General features: G+C 40.6%; 1 protein-coding gene across 5 annotated transcripts in view; it reads right to left on the minus strand.

Moving 5' to 3' along the window:
• Ash1l (ASH1 like histone lysine methyltransferase) overlaps positions 1 to 19,510 on the minus strand; it is a 139,155-nt gene that overhangs the window by 49,778 nt on the left and 69,867 nt on the right. For all 5 annotated transcript variants that reach the window (XM_040752421.1, XM_040752420.1, XM_040752419.1 and 2 more), the window contains exons 6-10: positions 14,319 to 14,498; positions 12,117 to 12,211; positions 3,541 to 3,614; positions 1,369 to 1,414; positions 1,143 to 1,251 (exon numbers count right to left, since the gene is read on the minus strand). In XM_040752421.1, the coding sequence (XP_040608355.1) occupies positions 1,143 to 1,251; positions 1,369 to 1,414; positions 3,541 to 3,614; positions 12,117 to 12,211; positions 14,319 to 14,498 (504 nt within the window). The remainder of the gene's footprint in view (positions 1 to 1,142; positions 1,252 to 1,368; positions 1,415 to 3,540; positions 3,615 to 12,116; positions 12,212 to 14,318; positions 14,499 to 19,510) is intronic.

The following is a 19,510-nucleotide window of genomic DNA, read 5'->3' on the forward strand; positions in this document are numbered from 1 at the left end:
ACGTTCAGTATTATCAATATACAAAACTACATTTATATACACAATATATTATATGCATGTATAGTAATATAAGCCAGGAACGATTCCCAGCTGGCAGTTAAAACTAATCCCTCCAGCTGACAGGGCAGCTGACCTGGAGACTTCAGAAGCAGTTATCTTTGGCTAGGATAACTGAGGGAAAAACTACTGGTGGTTCTGGTTTTTCATGACAGTGTTTAGCTATGTAGCCCCAGCTGTCCCAGAACTTACCTTGTAGACAAGGGTGGCTATAATTTGTTGTGGTTCCTGCTGTCTTACCTTCCAGTGCTGAGATTAACAGGTGTGTACTGTCATATTCAGAACATTAAGTTCTTAATTTTCTGTACACTTTTCTGCATTACTAAAACCAACTAATTCTATCTTTATGCATTTTCCTCTATTAGGCATTTCTATTTTATGCCTAATAGAGGCTGGTGGTGTAGTCTTACAACTTCCGCACTTGGGCAGGAGGAGCAGTATTCTAACCCAACTGAAAACAGTTCCCACTAAAAATAAGAATCTCTCTACCTCTGAGTTTTTTTTACCATCTCATGCATTAGTGGTCACAGATCATGTGTTTGCTCATCTACGCTAATAGTTTATTAACATAGTTTTCCTCATTATGGTCCACCATGTGCTGAAAGGTAAGAAGGCACTTAAGACTTTAGTATCATTGTTTTTCTTTTGATTTTCTGGTTTTTCGAGACAAGTTTCTCTGTAGTTTTGGAGCCTGTCCCAGAACTAGCTCTGTAGACCAGGCTGGCTTTGAACTCACAGAGACTCACCTCTCTCTGTTTCCTGAGTGATGGGAGTAAAGGCATATGCCACCACCACCTGGCTAAGACTTTGCTTATTAATAGATTACATCATCTCATATCATCCTGAGAACTTCCCCCAGAGAAGGTGACATTTGTATCAGAGAAATTAACTATGCTTCAGCTGGAGACAGGGCTCAGTGGTTAAGAAATAGTGAAGGAACTTAAATTTTGGTACATAAGACTCTTTCTGACACTATATTCAGTCCATTGGTATCAGTGTTCAGTGTTTAGAGGAAAAAATAAAGAAGTTGTTACATACACACACAGCCTCTTAGAACTTAGGCGTTAGAGGAATAGCTACAGTACCTATTGAGGCAGTCATCCCCACAGCCCTTCCTGGTGTCGTCATCTGGCTTCTCACAATTACAGGTGGTAGCCTCATAACCAGAAAGAGGTTTGACATCAACGTAGACATCTTGAGAAGACAGCAAATAAAAGTTTTTGAACATATAGAATTATTTATCAAGTGTCAAGACAGGAGGAACACTGACATTTTGAAGTCAGAGAAAAAAACAGCTTCTAAATTACTCACTTGAACGGATTTTTTTATAGAGGGGGACATCTGGCTTTTTGTATAGCTAGAAGAAAAAAAAATGTTGATATAGCATTTTGCTTCAAATGACAGTGTGACATCAATCTCTAATACAGGAAGGCATTATGGTCATACAGAACTACTCGTGGGAATTTGGCACGATGGATTACCTCCATCCTCCTAAGATTTGGGAAGATGAGGCAGGAGGATCACTGAGAGCACAAGCTACACTGTAAATCCTTTTCGCCTTTCAGATTCAGATATGACTGAAGGAAACTCAGTGATTTTCCCCCCACAGAAAAAAAATGGTGACAGAGAAATAGAATTAATAAGCATTTAATAGTTTATAAAATTACCATATTTCTTTTTTAAGAAAGCATCTATGCAGTCTGGGATGGACTGTAATTTTCTATGTGAAATTTTTGGTTCTCCTGCTATATTCTTTTCTGAGTGCTAGGATTATAGGCATGTATAAATAACATCTGAGTTACAACAATGTATTTTTGGGTTTTTTGTTTGTTTGTTTTGAGACAGGTTTTCTCTGTGAAACAGTCCTGGCTGTCCTGGAACTCTCTGAGATTCATCTGCCTCTGCCTCTGCCTCCCGAGTGCTGGGAATAAAGGCGTGTGCCACCATGCCTGGCCCAATTTTTTTAAAAATTGTGCTGCTGGATAACTATTGAAAAGACTCAAAGCTACTCACTTGGGTAACTTAAGATTCTATTTGTTTCTATCAACAGAAAGGAAAGTGGTAGGAGTAAAGGTCTGTGGTACAATATGTGTTCAAGCCCTCCACAGAACTACAAAACCCTATGTACTCGTATGAAAATAGAAAGATTAGCTGGCCTCTCAGCCATCACACTCATTGGCTGGGAATCTCAGGCAATCAACATTAAGATTTTCATTAGGGTGGTTAACCAACAAACAGAATGTGCTATTGGTGCATATCTGTGATTCCAGCACTATGGATATGAAAGCAGGAGAACTGGAGTTGGTAGGCCAGGTTCAAGGCCAGCTTGGGTAATCTGAAACACTGAGAGAGCTCCCACATTTGAAAATAAGTGTGCTGCAAAAGAAACAGCAATTTGAACTAAACTCCAACATTTAGTAATGTGTCAGGATTTATCATATTTTTTCAGTCCACATTGAAATCCCCATCTCTGTAAGTAAAAAGGAGACAAAAAACTTTGTCTCAAAAACAAAATAAAAGTATTCAACCAAACTTAATAAAAACAGACCCAAATATCCAACATATTTTAAAGAATTCACAGAGTTCAGATGGTGGTACACAACCTTTAGTCCTAGCACTCCAGAGGCAGAGACAGGCAGATCACTGAGGTGAAGGAGGACAGCCTGGTCTACAGAGCAAGATCCAGGATAGCCATGGCTATTTAGAAACCCTGTCTACAAACAAACAAAGAATTCAACAGAGATCATCAGAGAACAGGAGGCAGAGGAGACTGAACTGGTTTTGGTTTTTCAAAGTTAACTTTTGTTTAGAAACAGTGTCTTACAATGCAGCTCTAGTGTAGAGGCCTAGAACTCACAGAAATCCACTTGTTTCTGCCTCCTGACTACTGGAATTGAAGATGTGCGTCACCACACCTGCCAAAGTTAGCTTTTGACAGCATTTTAGCTAAACTCAGAAAAACATGTTGTAAGTTATTTCATTTGTATGACTACTTCCGTCTCCCACTGGCTGCTCTTAAGATTGGGCCTGGAACCTCTAACTTAATTAAGGCCTGATTTTTTTTTTAAGTGTTGTTGGCAGTACATCTTCATTTTCCTGAGACCTGCATGAAATAGAATCCCCCCCCCCCAAGACAGGGTTTCTCTGTGGCTTTGGAGGCTGTCCTGGAACTCACTCTGTTAGACCAGGCTGGTCTCAAACTCACAGAGATCTGCCTGACTTTGCCTCCTGATAGCTGGGATTAAAGGCGTATGCCACCAACGCCTGGCTGAAATAGAATTCTTACAGCACAAAATCTTTGCTACCAAAACAAAAGCTCAGAATAAGAACAGAAGGTTGCACAATGAAACAGAAACTCACTGTATTACGAAGTATGAGTACACAAGAACAGGTTTCTGTATATCCTAAGATATGACAAAGAGCACGCCCTGTTCCCCAATCCTTACCACTTAAAAGAAAAACCGGTAAAAGAGGCCTTTGTACCTGGTTGTGTTTCCACTGCCAGAGGATGTCATAGGGGAGCTGGAAATCAATTCTCTTCTGTCTTAGGTACTTTCCTGTTATAAAAAACAGTCAATTTCAACAACTAATCTGATATGCACACCAAAGACAGCAAATAGTTACATGCAATATATATATGAACACACACACACACATTTTTTTTTTGGTGGGGGGGAGGTGTCTTTTCAAAACAGGGTTTCTCTGTATAGCTCTGGCTGTCCAGGAACTTGCTCTGTAGACCAGGCTGGCCTTGAACTCAGAGATTTACCTGCCTCTGCCTCTCAAGTACTGGGACTAAAGGCATGCACCACAGCCTGGCTATGCAAAATATATTTTAAATGTATAGTCATTTCTAGAAAACAAAGCAAAATTACAACTAAAAACTTTAAGTCACTATGAAATTAAGACACTAAGAAGTTTTTGATTATTAAAGTTATAATCACAAAGTACCTGACACTTGCTCTCCTTCATTATTACATAGAGCCTAATGCTACAAAAAAGGGGAAATTGGGCTAGAGAGAAGGTTCAGTGGTTAAGAGCTCTTGCAGAGGACAGGGTTCACAACCATTACTCAAGTTGCAGGGAGCTGATGCCCTCTTCTGACTTCAGCAGGCACCAGGTATACACATGATGCACATATATCCATGCAGGTAAAATATTCATACACATAACAACATCAACAACAAAATCTAAGGGAGGGGTGAAAATCCAGACTGGTTCTTGGATAGTTCCCTGCCTGACCACCTGAGTCTGATCCCTGGAACTCACATGCTAGAAAGAGACAGAATGGACTCCTACAAATTGTTCTTTGGCTTCTAGGCAGCACTGTAAAACACATATTCCCCGTACCCCCCCCCCAAATTAAGCAACACAATAGAAAGATAATGAAAAGGGACATCCTTGAATTTATATAACTGAAGAATACATGTCATCCAATGTAATGGTTTCCAGAATCCATGGAGGAAGAACCAGCTCCTCAAAGATTGCCTCTGACTTTTTAATACATACATTCACACATACAAACATACATACAGTGGTTTTTAGAGATAGGATCTCTCTTCATAGCCCTGGCTGTTCTGAAATTCAGAGATCCACCTGCCTCTACCTCCTTTAGGATTAAAGGTGTGGGCCACCATGTCTGGTTCCTCTGATTTTACATGCTTACAGGGGCACTCAGGAACACACTTCACATATACAAACACAACATACAAAACAGTTTAAAGGGGGAGGGGGAAGGGGAGGAAGAGACCACACAGAGGGTTGGGGAGATGGGTCATCGGTTAAGACTGCCCTCCCTAGAGTTTGTTCTAAGTATCCATGGTAGGTGGCTCACAATTGCTTGTAACTCTAGGTTCACAAGATCTAACAGCTTTTTCTGGCTGCTGAACATGAATTATATCCACACAGACACAGACACAGACACATACATAATTAAAATTAGAAAGTCTTAATGGGTGGTAGTGGCATACAACTTTAATCCCAGAACTTGGGAAGCAGAGGCAGGCAGATCTCTGTGAGTTTGAGGACAGACTGATCTACAGATCGAGTTCCAGGATAGCCAGGGATATACAGAGAAACACTGTCTCAAAAAAACAAAACAAAAAGTCTTTAAAAACTAAGTACACCCATTTTTAATCCCAGCACTTAGAAGGTAGAGGCAGGCAGATCTCTATAAGTTTGAGGCCAGCCTGGTCTATACAATGAATTCCAGGACAGCCAGGGCTAGGGGTAAGTACATGAGAATTTGAGATCTTATTAACTTTTCCCCCATATATTGAACTACTACTTTCTTTTTAACATAATTTCTTTATTGATTATTTGGGACTTTCATATCATGCACCCCAATCCCACTCATTTCCCAGTCCTTCCATGTCCACCTTCTACCCTTGTAGCCTCCCCAATGCCCCCCACAAACAAAACAAGACCACCAGTTCATTCCTCCTTATTTCCTGCCTCCCCATCACATATTCACTTGTTGTAGTGGTCTTGAGAGCTGTGGGGTAAATGTTCCTTGCAATGCATTGTTGGCCTGGTTCTGGCTTCTGGTACACCATCAATGCTGGACACTCACCAGAACTTCTTAAAGATATCCTACTGTTGCCAGGAGTCATGGAGACCCTGTGGTAATGGTTCTGCAGCACTGGTCACTTCACATGCTCCAGCATGTCGTAGTTAGGGTAAATGTTGGGGTTGACCAGCTCAAAGCCCTTGATAAGAGTGTGGGTGGTAGCTGGGTTAGTTAGTCTGGGACTCAACTGTTACTGCCTCTCTCAGGAGGGGTCAAGGCCAGATCTCTGATGCAGAGGCCACAAGGGCCAGCTCTCCTATGGTCCCCGGTGATAACAACGGCCATAGAGTACAGCACATGGCTGCAGTAGGGCCACGGACCCAGACATGGCCCTCAGCTGCAGGTCATGCTGGATGTGATGTCACCATGGCCTCATGTGGCATCGTAGGCCTCATGAGGTTAGTATTGTCCTGGTAGCAGCATGGCCCAGATATCATATGGCACCAGGTGGCATCCTATTCCTTACAGCCGTCACATCTTCAGACTGGCTTCTCTCCATAACACACCAACCACTCTGCTTCCCCTTCTCTCCCATTTCTCCACCTGTTCATGGTAATGGCACCTGCTGGGTTTTTCTTTTTTTTTCTTTTTTTATTTATTTTTCAGTTTAAATTTAGATAAGAAACAAGGTTGCTTCACAAGTCAGTTCCAGGTCCCTCTCCCTTTCCCTCCCCTTTCCCATGCCCTCCCCCCAAGCCCCCCCATTATCCCCTCATTTCCCCAGGGAGGGTGAGGCCCTCCATGGGGGTGTCCATAGTCTGTCATTTCATATAGGGCAGGGCCTAGACCCTTCCCCCTGCTGGGTTTTTCTTATTCTTTTCTTTTTTTTGGTGGCTGTCCTGAAGCTCATCAGACTAGCCTTGAACTCAGAGATCTACCTGGCGCTGCCTCCCAAAAGCTGGGATTAAAAGAGTACACCACCACTACCACCACTACCCATATGGAACTACCACTTCCAAAGTCCCTCTTTACCTTAAGATGGCTTTTCCAACTTCCTTACTCTATATGGTCTTTTGTCCTTTCAACTTCCTTGATCAAGACTTAACTTTTAGGTTTGATGACATATATTTTCCTGCTTTGTATTAGGCTATTTGTGCTTTTATTTGTCCCTAAACCAGCAGTTTTGACTTAGAATAGTGCTCTATTGCCTCCAGAGGGTGTGAAAGGTCAAAACTACTTCAATAATATTATGGAGTTGTTATTACACCTTTTTCATTATGCTGATATTGACACTAATTATGTAAAAGCAATACTGGGTAAAACTGATTACACTAGAGCCCATAATGATCTCCTCCCGCCTTTGCCTCTTAAGTGATGGGATTTCATGTAGATGCAGAAAAACCCAGCTACTAATTTTTTTCATTGCTTTGCTTTTTTTTTCATTCAAGATAAAGTTTCTTTTTAGTTCAAGCTGGAAGGCAACTAGCTATGTAGTTGAAGATGACTTTGAGCTTCTGACATTCATGAATATACCACACAACTAGATTTTAGCAGCCCAACTGCTAACACTTAACTTTTTTTTTTTTGGTTTTTCGAGACAGGGTTTCTCTGTATTGTTTTGGAGACTGTCCTGGAACTCACTCTGTAGACCAGGCTGGCCTCGAACTCACAGAGATCTGCCTGCCTCTGCCTTCCCAGTGCTGGGATTAAAGGCGTGCACCACCAACGCCCGGCTTTAACATTTTTTTTAATTAAAAATATTTAGTTTATTTGCCTGTGTATATGCATTGTTGTTTTTGAGACAGGGTTTCTTAATGTAGTCTGGCTATTCTGGAACGTGAGACGTAGACAAAGCTATCCTCAAACTCACAGAGATCTGCCTGTTTCTGCCTCTCTTATTATATGTGTGCATTTGTGAGTCTGAGTATGTGTATACCATTTGTGTGCAGGTGCCTGAAGAGCCAGAAGAGGGTGCCAAATCTCCTGGAGCTAGAATTACAGGTAGCTGTGATCCATCTGGCACAGCTGCAGGGAACTGAACTCATATAATCAGGAAGCATTCTTAAACTCTGAGCCATCTCTCCAGCCACCAGCTACCTAAACTTAAGTTTTTTATTTTTATTAAGACCCCTGCCTCACACCAACCTACTTAGTGTGTGTGTGTTTGTGAACACACCCCATAGTGCATGTGTAGAGGTCAGTTTTCCACTTTAACTATGTAGGTAGGTCCTTGATATTGGACTAAGGTTTGGGGGTGTGGGTGCTTTCAGTAGCTAAGCCACATCCCTAGATTCTGCTTCCCCCCAAACCCCAGACTAGGATTCTCTATGTAGCCCGGGCTGTCCTAGAACTAGCCCTGTAGACCAGGCTGGCCTCAAACACAGAGATCCACCTACCTCTGTCTCCCAAGTGCTGGGATTAAAGGTGTGCACCACCAATGCCTGGCTCCTGCTGACTTTTAATACTGAGAGTAACTATAAAAATTTTAACACTAGAAGGGGGAATAAACTTTTGAAACAGAGTCTCACTATGTAGTCCTAGAACTCACCATGCAGACCAGGCTGGCCTTGAACTCACAGAAATTTGCCCACCTCTGCTTCCTAGGTGTGAGATTAAAGGCGTGAACCACCATGCCTGGCTTTACTCTTTTGTCTGTTTTTTGAGACAGAGAGACCAAACTTTTTCTGAGAACGGTAGCTTCTATTATTTGCCAGTAATACATGTTTTCTCTAGAAAATGTAAAGAGAGACAGAAAAGTTCTGAAGTACTTTAAAAACTGATTTTCTTTACAGGAGGAATAATTTACATCTAGTCAAACTGACCTCAAAACCAGCATTCTGCTCACAGCCCCCACCCCACCCCATTTTCACAGGATCAAGGCTCTAGAGCTGACGCAGGCTTCCTTAGAAGTACTCACACTGCTCTCAGTCTAAGTGTGCAATGATGACAACTGCAGAAAAGAGTGTGTCTGTATGACTGTTAGGTATAAAATCACCTACATGAAGACGTTCCACCGCAACCTGAGCATGACCTGAGCTGGTAAATACTAGGAGATGACCTGGGTAATGTTTATCTCATTCAAACATAAGGACTGCAACATATGCTCAACTTTTTCTCAGAGGGCAAAATCTACACTAGTCAGAATGGAATAAAATTCCTCTCAGATAGAGATGAAAAGCAAAGTACTGATGGCTCAATTGAAATGGGAGTCAGCAGAATATATTGAAAGTCTTAGAAAAGCAATGGATGTCCAGGGGCCAGAGGTACGTGAAACTATATTAAATCAGCAGTGGTTGTGGTACACGCCTTTAATCTCAGCTCTTGGGAGGCAGAGGCTGGCAGATTCCTATTGAGTTCTAGGCCACTCATGACTACATAATTAGACCCTATGTCAAAGAATAAGGTAAAACAAAACAAACAAACAAAAAAAAACAATGTTCACAAGCTATCTTTGGGGGATATAGATGGCTCAGCAGTTAAGAGCATGTCGTCCTCTCAGAGGACCCAGGCTTGGTTACAAGCACCAATATCAGATGCTACACAAGCTTCTGTAACTCTACTTCTAGGAGATCTGATGCTCTTTGGCTTCCACTGACACCTTATACAAGTGGCACACATAAACCCACACAGCCACACACACACCCCATAAAGAGGTAATTAAAAATAAATAAATGGATATGCGGTTGCCTCCTGAAGAGCCCATAGGTCAAATCTTCACTGTGGTAAATGAGGACATGGTTCCTTTGAAAGGACTAGGTTGCAATAACAGGCATGTAGACAAACAAGTAGGGCTGAATAGATATTACTATTGTTGTAGACTCTAGAGCAGTAGTTCTCAACCTTATTGTATCAACGCTTTAATACAGTTCCTCATGCTGTGGTGACCCTCAACTATAAAATTATTTCATTGCTACTTCACAACTGAAATTTTGCTAGTGTTATGAATTGTAATGGAAATATCTGATATGCAGGATATCTAGAGACCCACAGATTGAGAACTGCTGCTCTATTGGGAAAAGGAAAGCAGGGGGAAACCTATGAATAGTTTAAAGAGCCAAAAATAGCCAACCAATCACTTTTGAAAAACAATAAAACAAACAAAAAAACCCTAGTACTTACAAGTGGGGCAGCTGCTGTGATAAACCTGACCATGTGGTTTTTGGATAATACAACTGTTTTCTGAGCGAGAGAGTGGTGGTGCACGTCTTTAATCCCAGCACTCAAGAGGCAGAGGCAGGCAGATCTCTGTTGAGTTTGAGGCCAGCCTGGTCTACAAAGCAAGTTCCAGGACAGGACTGTTACAGAGAAATTCTGTCTCAAAAAAATCAAAACCAAAACCAAAGCAAAATAACCCAGCCACATCCCCAAACACGCACACACACTGTTTTCTGGCTGGACTGTAGCAGAGCTCTGGCATGCCAGAAGCAGATTGTCCTGATTCATGTAGGAGCTTTAATGATGAGAAATGTGAACAGTGGAGGCCAGGCTCATAAGGTTTCAGAGTGGAACAAGGGTTGTTCATTTGTTACTGGTTTTGAAGGTAAGGAAGCTAGGTCATGGAATTTTCTGTGTGATTTCAGAGAGCAGCTTCAGCCTGGGAATGTGTTGTAAGGTTGGCATTCTTACAAGAAGCCAGTGTTTCAAGTTATGAAGATGAAACCTAAATTGAAATGGAAGACTCCAGGAAATTGGAAAACACCTAGACCATGGGATAAGCCAGCCCATAAAAGAATCTAAGTGTGCTGCTTGTAGTAGAGATTAGAGGTTGGGGCTACCCAAGCTTTTTGTAGATCAGCTGACTATATTATGAGTCCCAAATGACAGACATGATACTATAGGATTTGGTATTTGCTCTGCTAGATTTTTATTTTGCTTTGGTTGATTGTTCCTTGCTATGTCTGAGTTCTTTCTTTTTAAAACAGGAATGTTTATTCTGTGCTGTTAATGTTGGAAATATGTGTATGTAAATTGTTTTTTTTAATTGGAGTTCATAGCTAAAGAATGTTTTTTTTTGAGATAAGGTCTCACTGTATAGCAATAGCTGACTTTGACCTCACAGAAAGTCATTTGCTTCTTCTTCCAAAGTACCAATATTAAAGGTGTGTGTCATCATGCCTGGCTAGAAACTGACTTTTTTTTTTAAACAGAGTTTGTAAATGTTGACCCAACTGTCCTGGAACTCATTATATAGATCAGGCTGGCATCGAACTAAAAATCTGCCTGCCTCTGCCTCCACAGTGGGATCAAAGTTGTATGCCACCACTGCCCGGCTAGAAACTGACTTTTAATGTGCTACAATTTTTAAAAACTCTGCAGATTTCTAAAGTTGGACTGAATGCACTTTACATTATTATACAGTAATGAGCCTATGGGCAAAAGGAATAGTTTAAAAGTGATCTGCATATAGATGCCATGTTGACAAATGGTAGAGTTATGACATTAGTGTTCATTTTCAACTTGACACAATGAAGACTCATCTGAGGTTGGGCCCTTAGGCATGCCTGTTGGGGTTTATATTGATAATATTAATTTAATGTGGGAAGATCAATCTTTTTAAAAAATTTTATTATAGTTTACTTTTTACGTGTGTATTTTTGCCATGGGTGTTGGGGTTCCCTGAAACTGGAGTTATAGACAGGTGTGAGCTGCCTTGTGGGTGCTGGGAATTTAACTGGAGTCCTCTGGAAGAACAGGCAGTGCTCTTAACCCTACCTATCTTAATTGTGGGCAGGACTGGCACTGATGGAGTACATACATCGTAGACAGTGAGCCAAAGTAAGCCCTTTCTCCCTCATGTTGCATTTCCTATAGCATTTACCACAGCCTCAGAAAAAGCAACCAAGACAACCTGCCATTCCCTTCCCTGAAGCCAGAAATAGTAAGTAATTTCTGAAAAGTGAGATGAAGACCAGGAGTGTGTGCAGCCTACAATCCTAGAATTTGTGATAAAGTCAGGAAGGTCAGGAGTCTTATCTATCAATTGAAGCTTGTCTAGATTACATAATATTTTATCTTAAAACAACAAAAGTAAACTCCCAAACAAATAAGCAACAATAAAAAAATTAAGATCTACCTAAAGAATGTCAAGATTCTTATTTGGAAGAAAAGGAATAATGCCCATTACTTAGTTAACACCATGATTAAAAACAAGAAAACCAGGGTTGATGTACAGATATTTTTCCCTTCCTCCCCGTCCCCCCATTCACACAGAGTCTCATGTATCCCAGGCTGACCTCCAATTTACTGTGTAACTGAGGATGTCCTTAATCCTCTGATCTCCATGCCTTCACCTTGAGTGCCAATCTTACATGCATGTTCTTTGCCTAGTTCATGCGGTACTTACTGGGGATCTAATTCATGTTTTATTTTTGTTAAGCATACTCTACCAATTGAGCTACAGCCCCACATCCTTGCTGAAAATTCTTGGGAATTTTTTGTAAATAAACGGAAAAGAACTTGAACCCAGTAGAACAAAGAACACAGGCACGTCCCCTAAATTTAACGTATACAATTTATTCTTATCAATAAATTATGTGGACTCCATACTCACCAACATGAATTGGTGCTGGGAATAATCCATATTCATTCTCTCCTGGAGTATATTCCAGCTTCTCTTTCTTTAATTGGATTAATCGGCTCTTTGGGCTGTGATGAAAAAAAGAATAAGAAACAAAGGCAATTAAATTTCTTCTTGAGGTCAAATGAAAATAGACTGTATCAGGCAAGGTGTTTCAATCTGTAAAGGTACTTCCTGCCAAGACTGACAAGCGGAGTTAGGCCTCTGGGAATTGTACTGTCGAGGGAGAATCAACTTCTGAGCACTGTCCATTGTCCTCAACATGCATGCGTTAGCCCCTTTACAATGAATAAACAAAGAGAGAAAAAGCAGCCTAAAAATGCACTTAAAAAGCTTGGTGCTAGGAAGAAGACTAGGCAGTTAACAGCACTGCCTGATGTCTAGGGAGGACCTGAGTTTGATTCCTGCCACCTATGTCTGCAACTGGTAAGGATCTGGTAACCTCCTCTGTCCTCTGCAGTTACTCTTGGGACTCATGAGCACCTGCAATTTTACATAAATAAAAATAAATAAATCTTAAAATTCTGGAAATCCCCTTTAAAAAGAGGTTATTTGATATTCTTTAACAATTTCACAAAAAGAACTTCCATTTCAGGTCTTTTTCTTTTATTCATTTAACAACAGCCCTGGCTATGCAGGTAATATGTCTGCAGCCCTGGGTACCCTGGAGCTTATGGTAAGAAAGAATTCACACCAAAGTTGCTTTCTTTCTTCCATAAATGCAAAGGCACTTGTACTCATGCAGACACATCATATGAAAACTTAACAAAACAAAAAGATTTATTAATTTTATGTGTTTTGTGTGAATATGGTGTCACACAAATGCTTGGTACTTGCAGAGGCCAGAAGAGGGCAATGGGTCCCTTGAAACTGGAGTTACAGGTGGCTAAAGCTGGGGTGCAGGGAATAAAAGTCTGGACTTTGGAAGATCAGGAGGTGTTCTTAACCAGTGGGCCATCTCTCCAGTCACTCAAGGGAACTCCAAAGTGGCAGCGCTGGTGATAATATTGTTAACAGAAACCCAAACTTTGTCACTCCTCAGGACTCTCACAAGGCAGGTCTCTGTTTACCAGGAAGAACACTACTTCTCCCATCTCACCAGACCTACAATGGTCAACTATGTTAGGTAAGGGGATTTAGCTCTCAGCTAATCCAAACAGCCTGCACCCTACTGACTATGAAGTTGCTATTTTCTGCCCCAAGATAGCCTGTCTATGCCCATGGAGTGGTCCAGTTTGGTGGTTTCACTGTGCCCTCTCTGACATGTACCTATTTTATATGTATATATACCTGGGGCCATCGGGACTTTTTTTGGGTAAAATAGGGCTGTGAGTATAAAGAACAGACCTGTGCTGGAGGCTCTACACAATATTCTAAGTTCTGAGTCTCTTAAACCTAATCTTACAATTTTATACTTTTAGACTTTGTTCAGAATCTCAAGACAGGCTCTCATGGTGTATACAGTTCTACTTACCTGGGATTTGCTACGTAGGCTAGTCTCAAACTTATAGAGCTCCACCTGCATGCCTCTCAAGTGAAGGAGTAAAGAAAACGTAAAATACCCCCTGAACCACTTGGCTGGCTAAGTGACTGTTTCAGGTTTTTTGGTCTGTTTCCTTTATTAAAAAAAAACAAAAACAAAAACAAAAAACAAAACAAAAAAACTGAATTCAGGCCAGATGTAACAGCTCTTGTAGACCAGGCTGGTCTCAAACTCACAGAGATCTGCCAGCCTCTGCCTCTTGAGTGCTGGAATTAAAGGCATGCCGCACCACAGAGCAGCTCTCCCTTATTTTTAAATAACAAAAGGCATAATTAGAATCTAACCTATAGAATGGAACTCAGAAGAGCTAGGCTAAACATCAAGGATGATAATTATGATAATTATAAGTCTATAACAGTTCAGAATCAACAGTCCAGTGAACACTTAGGCACTTAAGACTGTTATAAATACAACACATAATACATATACATAATGTTATACATACAATACGTATTACACATATATAACATTATACTGGTTTTTGATAGTGAAAAGTATTTTGCTCAGACTCAGTAGTTAAAGGTGCTTGCAACCTAGCCTGTGAGGACTGACATGGTGGTAAAAGAAAAGAGAAAATTTAAAACTATGGTGGCTAATAGGAGATATATAAACTTTCAGTCACCACTACTTACTCTGTAGTTTTGTAAACATCAGAATACAGCCCAGCTCTCTGGTACTTCTTCTTTGGAGGACGTGGGGCTTTCTTTTCCCGTGGGATGAGAGCTAACACAGGTTGCAAGGTACTTTCAGGTTCAGAAGGCTCAGCGGGGGTTTCAAGAAGACTGGGAATTTCAACCGGTGCTTCTGTAAAGCTGGAAAAAAAATAGTTTGAAGATGTTATTGTGAAAAATAATTACACACATATTTGATGGGGGATATCCTTCTGCATGTGCCTCTTATTAGTTGATGAATAAAACAGATTGGCCAGTAGCCAGGCAGGAAGTACAGGCAGGGCTACGAGACAAGGAGAGTTCTGGGGAGCAGAGTCAGGGAGAGGTCTCAAGAGAGACGCCATGAGGCTACGGGGAAGATAAGGCCATGTAGAAATACATAGATTAATAGGTATGGGTTAATAATTAAGAGAGAGCTAGCCAATAAGAAGCCTGAGCCATTAATTATAATATAAGTCTCAGTGTGTTTATCTGGAGCAGAAGGACAGCAGGACCAGGCTGGACAGAAACTCGGTCTACATGTATTTATCATTTTTGAGGTAGAGTCTTGACATTGAACTTGCTATGTAGCCAACAATGGCCTTAAATTCCTGATTCTTGTGCCTCCTATTCCCATGCACTGACATTACAGTCATGTTCCAGGTGTGTTGACTCCCACCTCTAGAGCCAGAGGGAATCACCAATCTAAGAGGCCAGCCTGATCTACATTACAGAGTTCTAAACTAGCCAGAGCTACATACCAAGATCCTGTCTTAAAAAAGAAGCTGGGTGGTGATGACTCACACCTTTAATCCCAGCACTTGGGAGGCAGAGGCAGGCAGATTTCTGAGTTGGAGGCCAGCCTGGTCTATAAAGCTACACAGAGAAACCCAGTCTCAAAAGAACAAAAGAAAAGAAAAGAAAAAACAAAAACTCCAGTTCCAGGGAATCTGACACCTTCACATAGATACACATGTAGGCAAAACACCAATGCACATAAAATAAAAACAAATAAATTCATTAAAAAAATAGAAGTTGATGGAGAAAGGTAAGTAATTCAAAGTCATTCTTGGCTGGCTGCACAGCAAATTCAAGGCCATCTTGTCTCAGAAAACCAAAATCATCAGTCAGGCATGACGGCTCACACCTATAATCCTCAGCACTCTAGAGGCTAATGCAGAAAGACTTCTGTGATGCTAGCTTAGCATAGAGAGTATGACTGTGTATAATCAACAATAGTAAACTTGGTGGAGGTACAAATCTATAAACGAAACTACTACCTTGGTTGAGGCAGAGTGAAGTCAAGTTCATGGCCTGTTTCCACATTCAAACAGCTATGGCTAAAAACTCTTCAAATTTGATAAAATATAAACTTAAAGTTAAAAGAATCTAAGACACCATGAGGAAGATTAACTCAAAACAAAGCAAATCATAACAAATGTACTGAAAGTCATCAATGAAGAAAACAAAACAATTAGAGAAAGCAGAGGTATAAGAATTTCAAGGTTATCCAGAAACACAGCCTGAGATACATAGGACCCAGTCTCCAACCAACCAACCAACCAACCAACCAACCAACCAACCAACCAACCAACCAACCAACCAACCAACCAAGCAAGCAACCAAGCAAGCAAGCCAGCCAAAACCAAAACCCACCAAACTCACACACATTAAAGTTGAGTCATGCCTCAGCAAAGGAGAAAGAACTAAGAAGGCAGAGTCAGAAGGATTCCTGTAAATTCAAAGCAGTATGAGTTCAAAGCATTATGGGCTATATGAGAAACTGTCTTAGATAAAATGATGCTATCATGAATGACATTTAAGAAATCTAGGGCTGGAGAGATGACTCAGTTGGTATAATAAGTGCTTTCTACGCAAGCATGAAGAACTGTATTCAACCCCCAGAATTCATGTAAAAACCTGAGATGGCAATACATGCTTGTACTTACAACACTAGGGAGGCAGAAACAGGTAAATTCCTGGGGTTTACTGGCCAGCCATCCTCATAAAGTGATATTACTGGTACTGCTGAGAAAATTTGTCTCAACAAACAAAGCAAGGCTCCCAATGGATGAATGAAACCTGAGGTTGAGCTCTGGCTTCCATATTCATGTGCATACATGAGCACCCCAACACATAAAAACAAGTCACCCTAACTCCTACCATAAAAGAAATCTAAATAAGGTGAAGTGACAGTGTCATACATAGCACAAAGCTTTAAACCCAGTTTTCCAGATGCAGAGGCAGGAGGATCTCTATGAGTTCAAGACTAGCTAGGGCTACAGAGTAAAACAGGAAGAAAAACAGTAACAAGGGGAGGGGTACCAGCAATAGTGGCCATGGTATCTGTGCTCTCAGAATCTAAGACTTGAGGTACAATGTTTGCTGCAAATTTAAGCCTAATCTGAATCAGAGTTTAAGACCCTGTCTGAAAAACAAATAACAGTAAAAGATAAACAAACAAAACAAAAACCATCACAATAAAAATTAGAGACAGTTTTAGAGTTTTAGTTCCAACAAAGATGGGACAAGATTCCATCTGTTCAAATTAGCAACACTAAAATCTGGAGAAGTTATAAATAAAAAAGAAGCAACAATGGCACCTAAGCAACCACCCATCCAGAAGTTTCCTGGCTAAAGTAAGAGCCAAGATGAATGCCTGTCACATGGATATTTAAATTAGTGTAAAGGTAGGTCCCTAGCCAGTGCAAAAAGTAGAGAATTAAAAAAAAAAAAAAGAGACTGACTCTTAAGAATGAGGAGTAGCCGGGCATTGGTGGCACTCGCCTTTAATCCCAGCACCTGAGAGGCAGAGGCAGGCGGATCTCTGGAATTACAGATAAATATATGGAATATTCTACCCAACAGATGTGGAATACACAATTTTCTCAGCAGTATATGTAACATTCTCCAAAATAAACCACATCATAGGACACAAGTCAAATTTCATCATATACAAAGATACTGAGGCAGTAATTCCTTGTGTCCTACCAGACCATACCATAATAAAACGAGGAACCAACAGTAAGAGCAACTACAAAAACTACAAAAATATTTGGAGACTAAACAAAACACTTATATGAACGAATTAGTAAAAAAAAAATCAGAGGACACTGAAAAGTATCTAGAAACAAATGACAATAAAGTACAACTTATCACACCTAGCATGTGGCTAGGGTAGTCCTAAAACGAAAGTATGTAGTAATAAGTGCTCCTAATTACAATCTGAGAGGGGGCTGAAGACATGGCTCAGTTACTGGCTGACCTTGCAGAGGATGCAGATTCAAGTGCCAGCATCCACATGATGGCTGACTGTAACTAAGCCTGAGGGGATCTGACACATGGCCTACATGCATATGAAATAATAAAATTAGAAATGTTTTTGAGAATGCAAATAAACAACTTGATAATGCACCTCAAGTGTCTTGAAAAACAGGCAGCCAATCCTAAACACAGTAAACAGCAAGAAATAATAAAGGGAAGACAGTAATGAAATACAGATTAAAAATCATAGAAAATGTAAAATTGACAAATTTACTAATCTGACAAAGAGAGTGAAAAGACATAAATTAACAAAAGAATGTCACTAAAAGATCCAATGAAAGGCCGGGCGTTGGTGGCGCACGCCTTTAATCCCAGCACTCGGGAGGCAGAGGCAGGCGGATCTCCGTGAGTTCGAGGCCAGCCTGGTCTACAGAGTTGAGTTCCAGGACAGCCTCCAAAGCCACAGAGAAACCTTGTCTCGAAAAACCAAAAGACTCCAATGAAATAATGTTATTGAGATTACCATGAAAATTTATAATCTAGCTGGGTGGAGTGGCACACTTTTATCTCAGCACTTAGAAGGACGAGGCTGGACAATCTCTGTGAGTCCAAGGCTAGCCAGGGCTACATACTGAAACACTACACAGAAAAAACCAAAAAATGAAATAAAACTTATAATCTAAAAATTTGGATAAATGAGAAGAAACAGAAGAATTTCTAAATGCATCTCTATCACAATTAAATACAGATGATATAAGTAACTTAAACCCACTAAAGCAATGACAGAAGAACTGTATTGAAAGCCTCCCTTCAATTGAAGAAAAGCCCAAGATCACACAGTCACTGCTGCATTCTATCCAACTTTCAAAGGAGATGGAATACCGATTCTTAAACTTGTTCTACAAAATAGAAAGAATCCTATTAAACCCATTTATGAATAAAGTATTATTTTGATAACAAAACACTATGAAGACAGACATACAAAAGAAAATTACAGACTAATTCTTTGATGAATGAAGATGCAAAAATTCTCAACAAAGCTGGGCAGTGGTGGTACATGCCTTTAATGCTGGCACGAGGCGGAGAGGCAAAGGCAGGATTCTTTACTTAAAAGACACTATGGAGTCTACTAGAAAACTCTTTGTCATAAACACAGTAAAATTACAGAGTCCAAAATCAATATTTAAAAAAAAAAAAAAAGCCAGGCGTTGGTGGCTCACGCCTTTAATCCTAGCACTGGTGAGGCAGAGCCAGCCTGGTCTACAGAGTGAGTTCCAGGACAACCTTCAAAACTACACAGAGAAACCCTGTCTCAAAAAACAAAAAACAAAACAAAACAAACAAAGACCATAATAATACCTTTCATATACACCAACAATGGACTTTCAGATAAAAAATTAAGGAAAATATCTCATTCAAAATAACTCCAAGCCAGGAGTGGTGACACCTGTCCTTAATAACAATTTTTGGAAGTCAGAGACAGGAGGATCTCTGTGAGTTCTAGGCCAGCCTGGTCTACACACTGAGTTCCAGGACAGCCAGGACTATGTAGAGAGACACTGTCTCAACAAATAAACGAACAAAAACCTTGAAAGAAATCAAATATTAGTTAATATTTTTAACCAAAGAACAACCTTGTGCTAGATAGTTTTATGTCAACTTGACACAAGCTAAAGTCATCTGAGAGGAAGGGAACCTCAGTAGAGAAAATACCTCCACAAGAACCAGATATAAGGCATTTTTGTAATTAGTGATTGGTAGGTGAGGACCCAGTCCATTCTGGGTGGTGCCACCCCTGAGCTGGTGGCCCATGGCTTCTGCATCAGTTCTTGCCTCCAGGTCCCTGCCCTGCACTGAGTTGCACTCACTGCTTTTGATGATAAACTGTTTTTTTCCTTCCCTTCGTTTTT

Source organism: Mesocricetus auratus, unplaced genomic scaffold (genome assembly GCF_017639785.1).
Source record: "Mesocricetus auratus isolate SY011 unplaced genomic scaffold, BCM_Maur_2.0 Super-Scaffold_100009, whole genome shotgun sequence".
Lineage (NCBI taxonomy): Eukaryota > Metazoa > Chordata > Mammalia > Rodentia > Cricetidae > Mesocricetus > Mesocricetus auratus.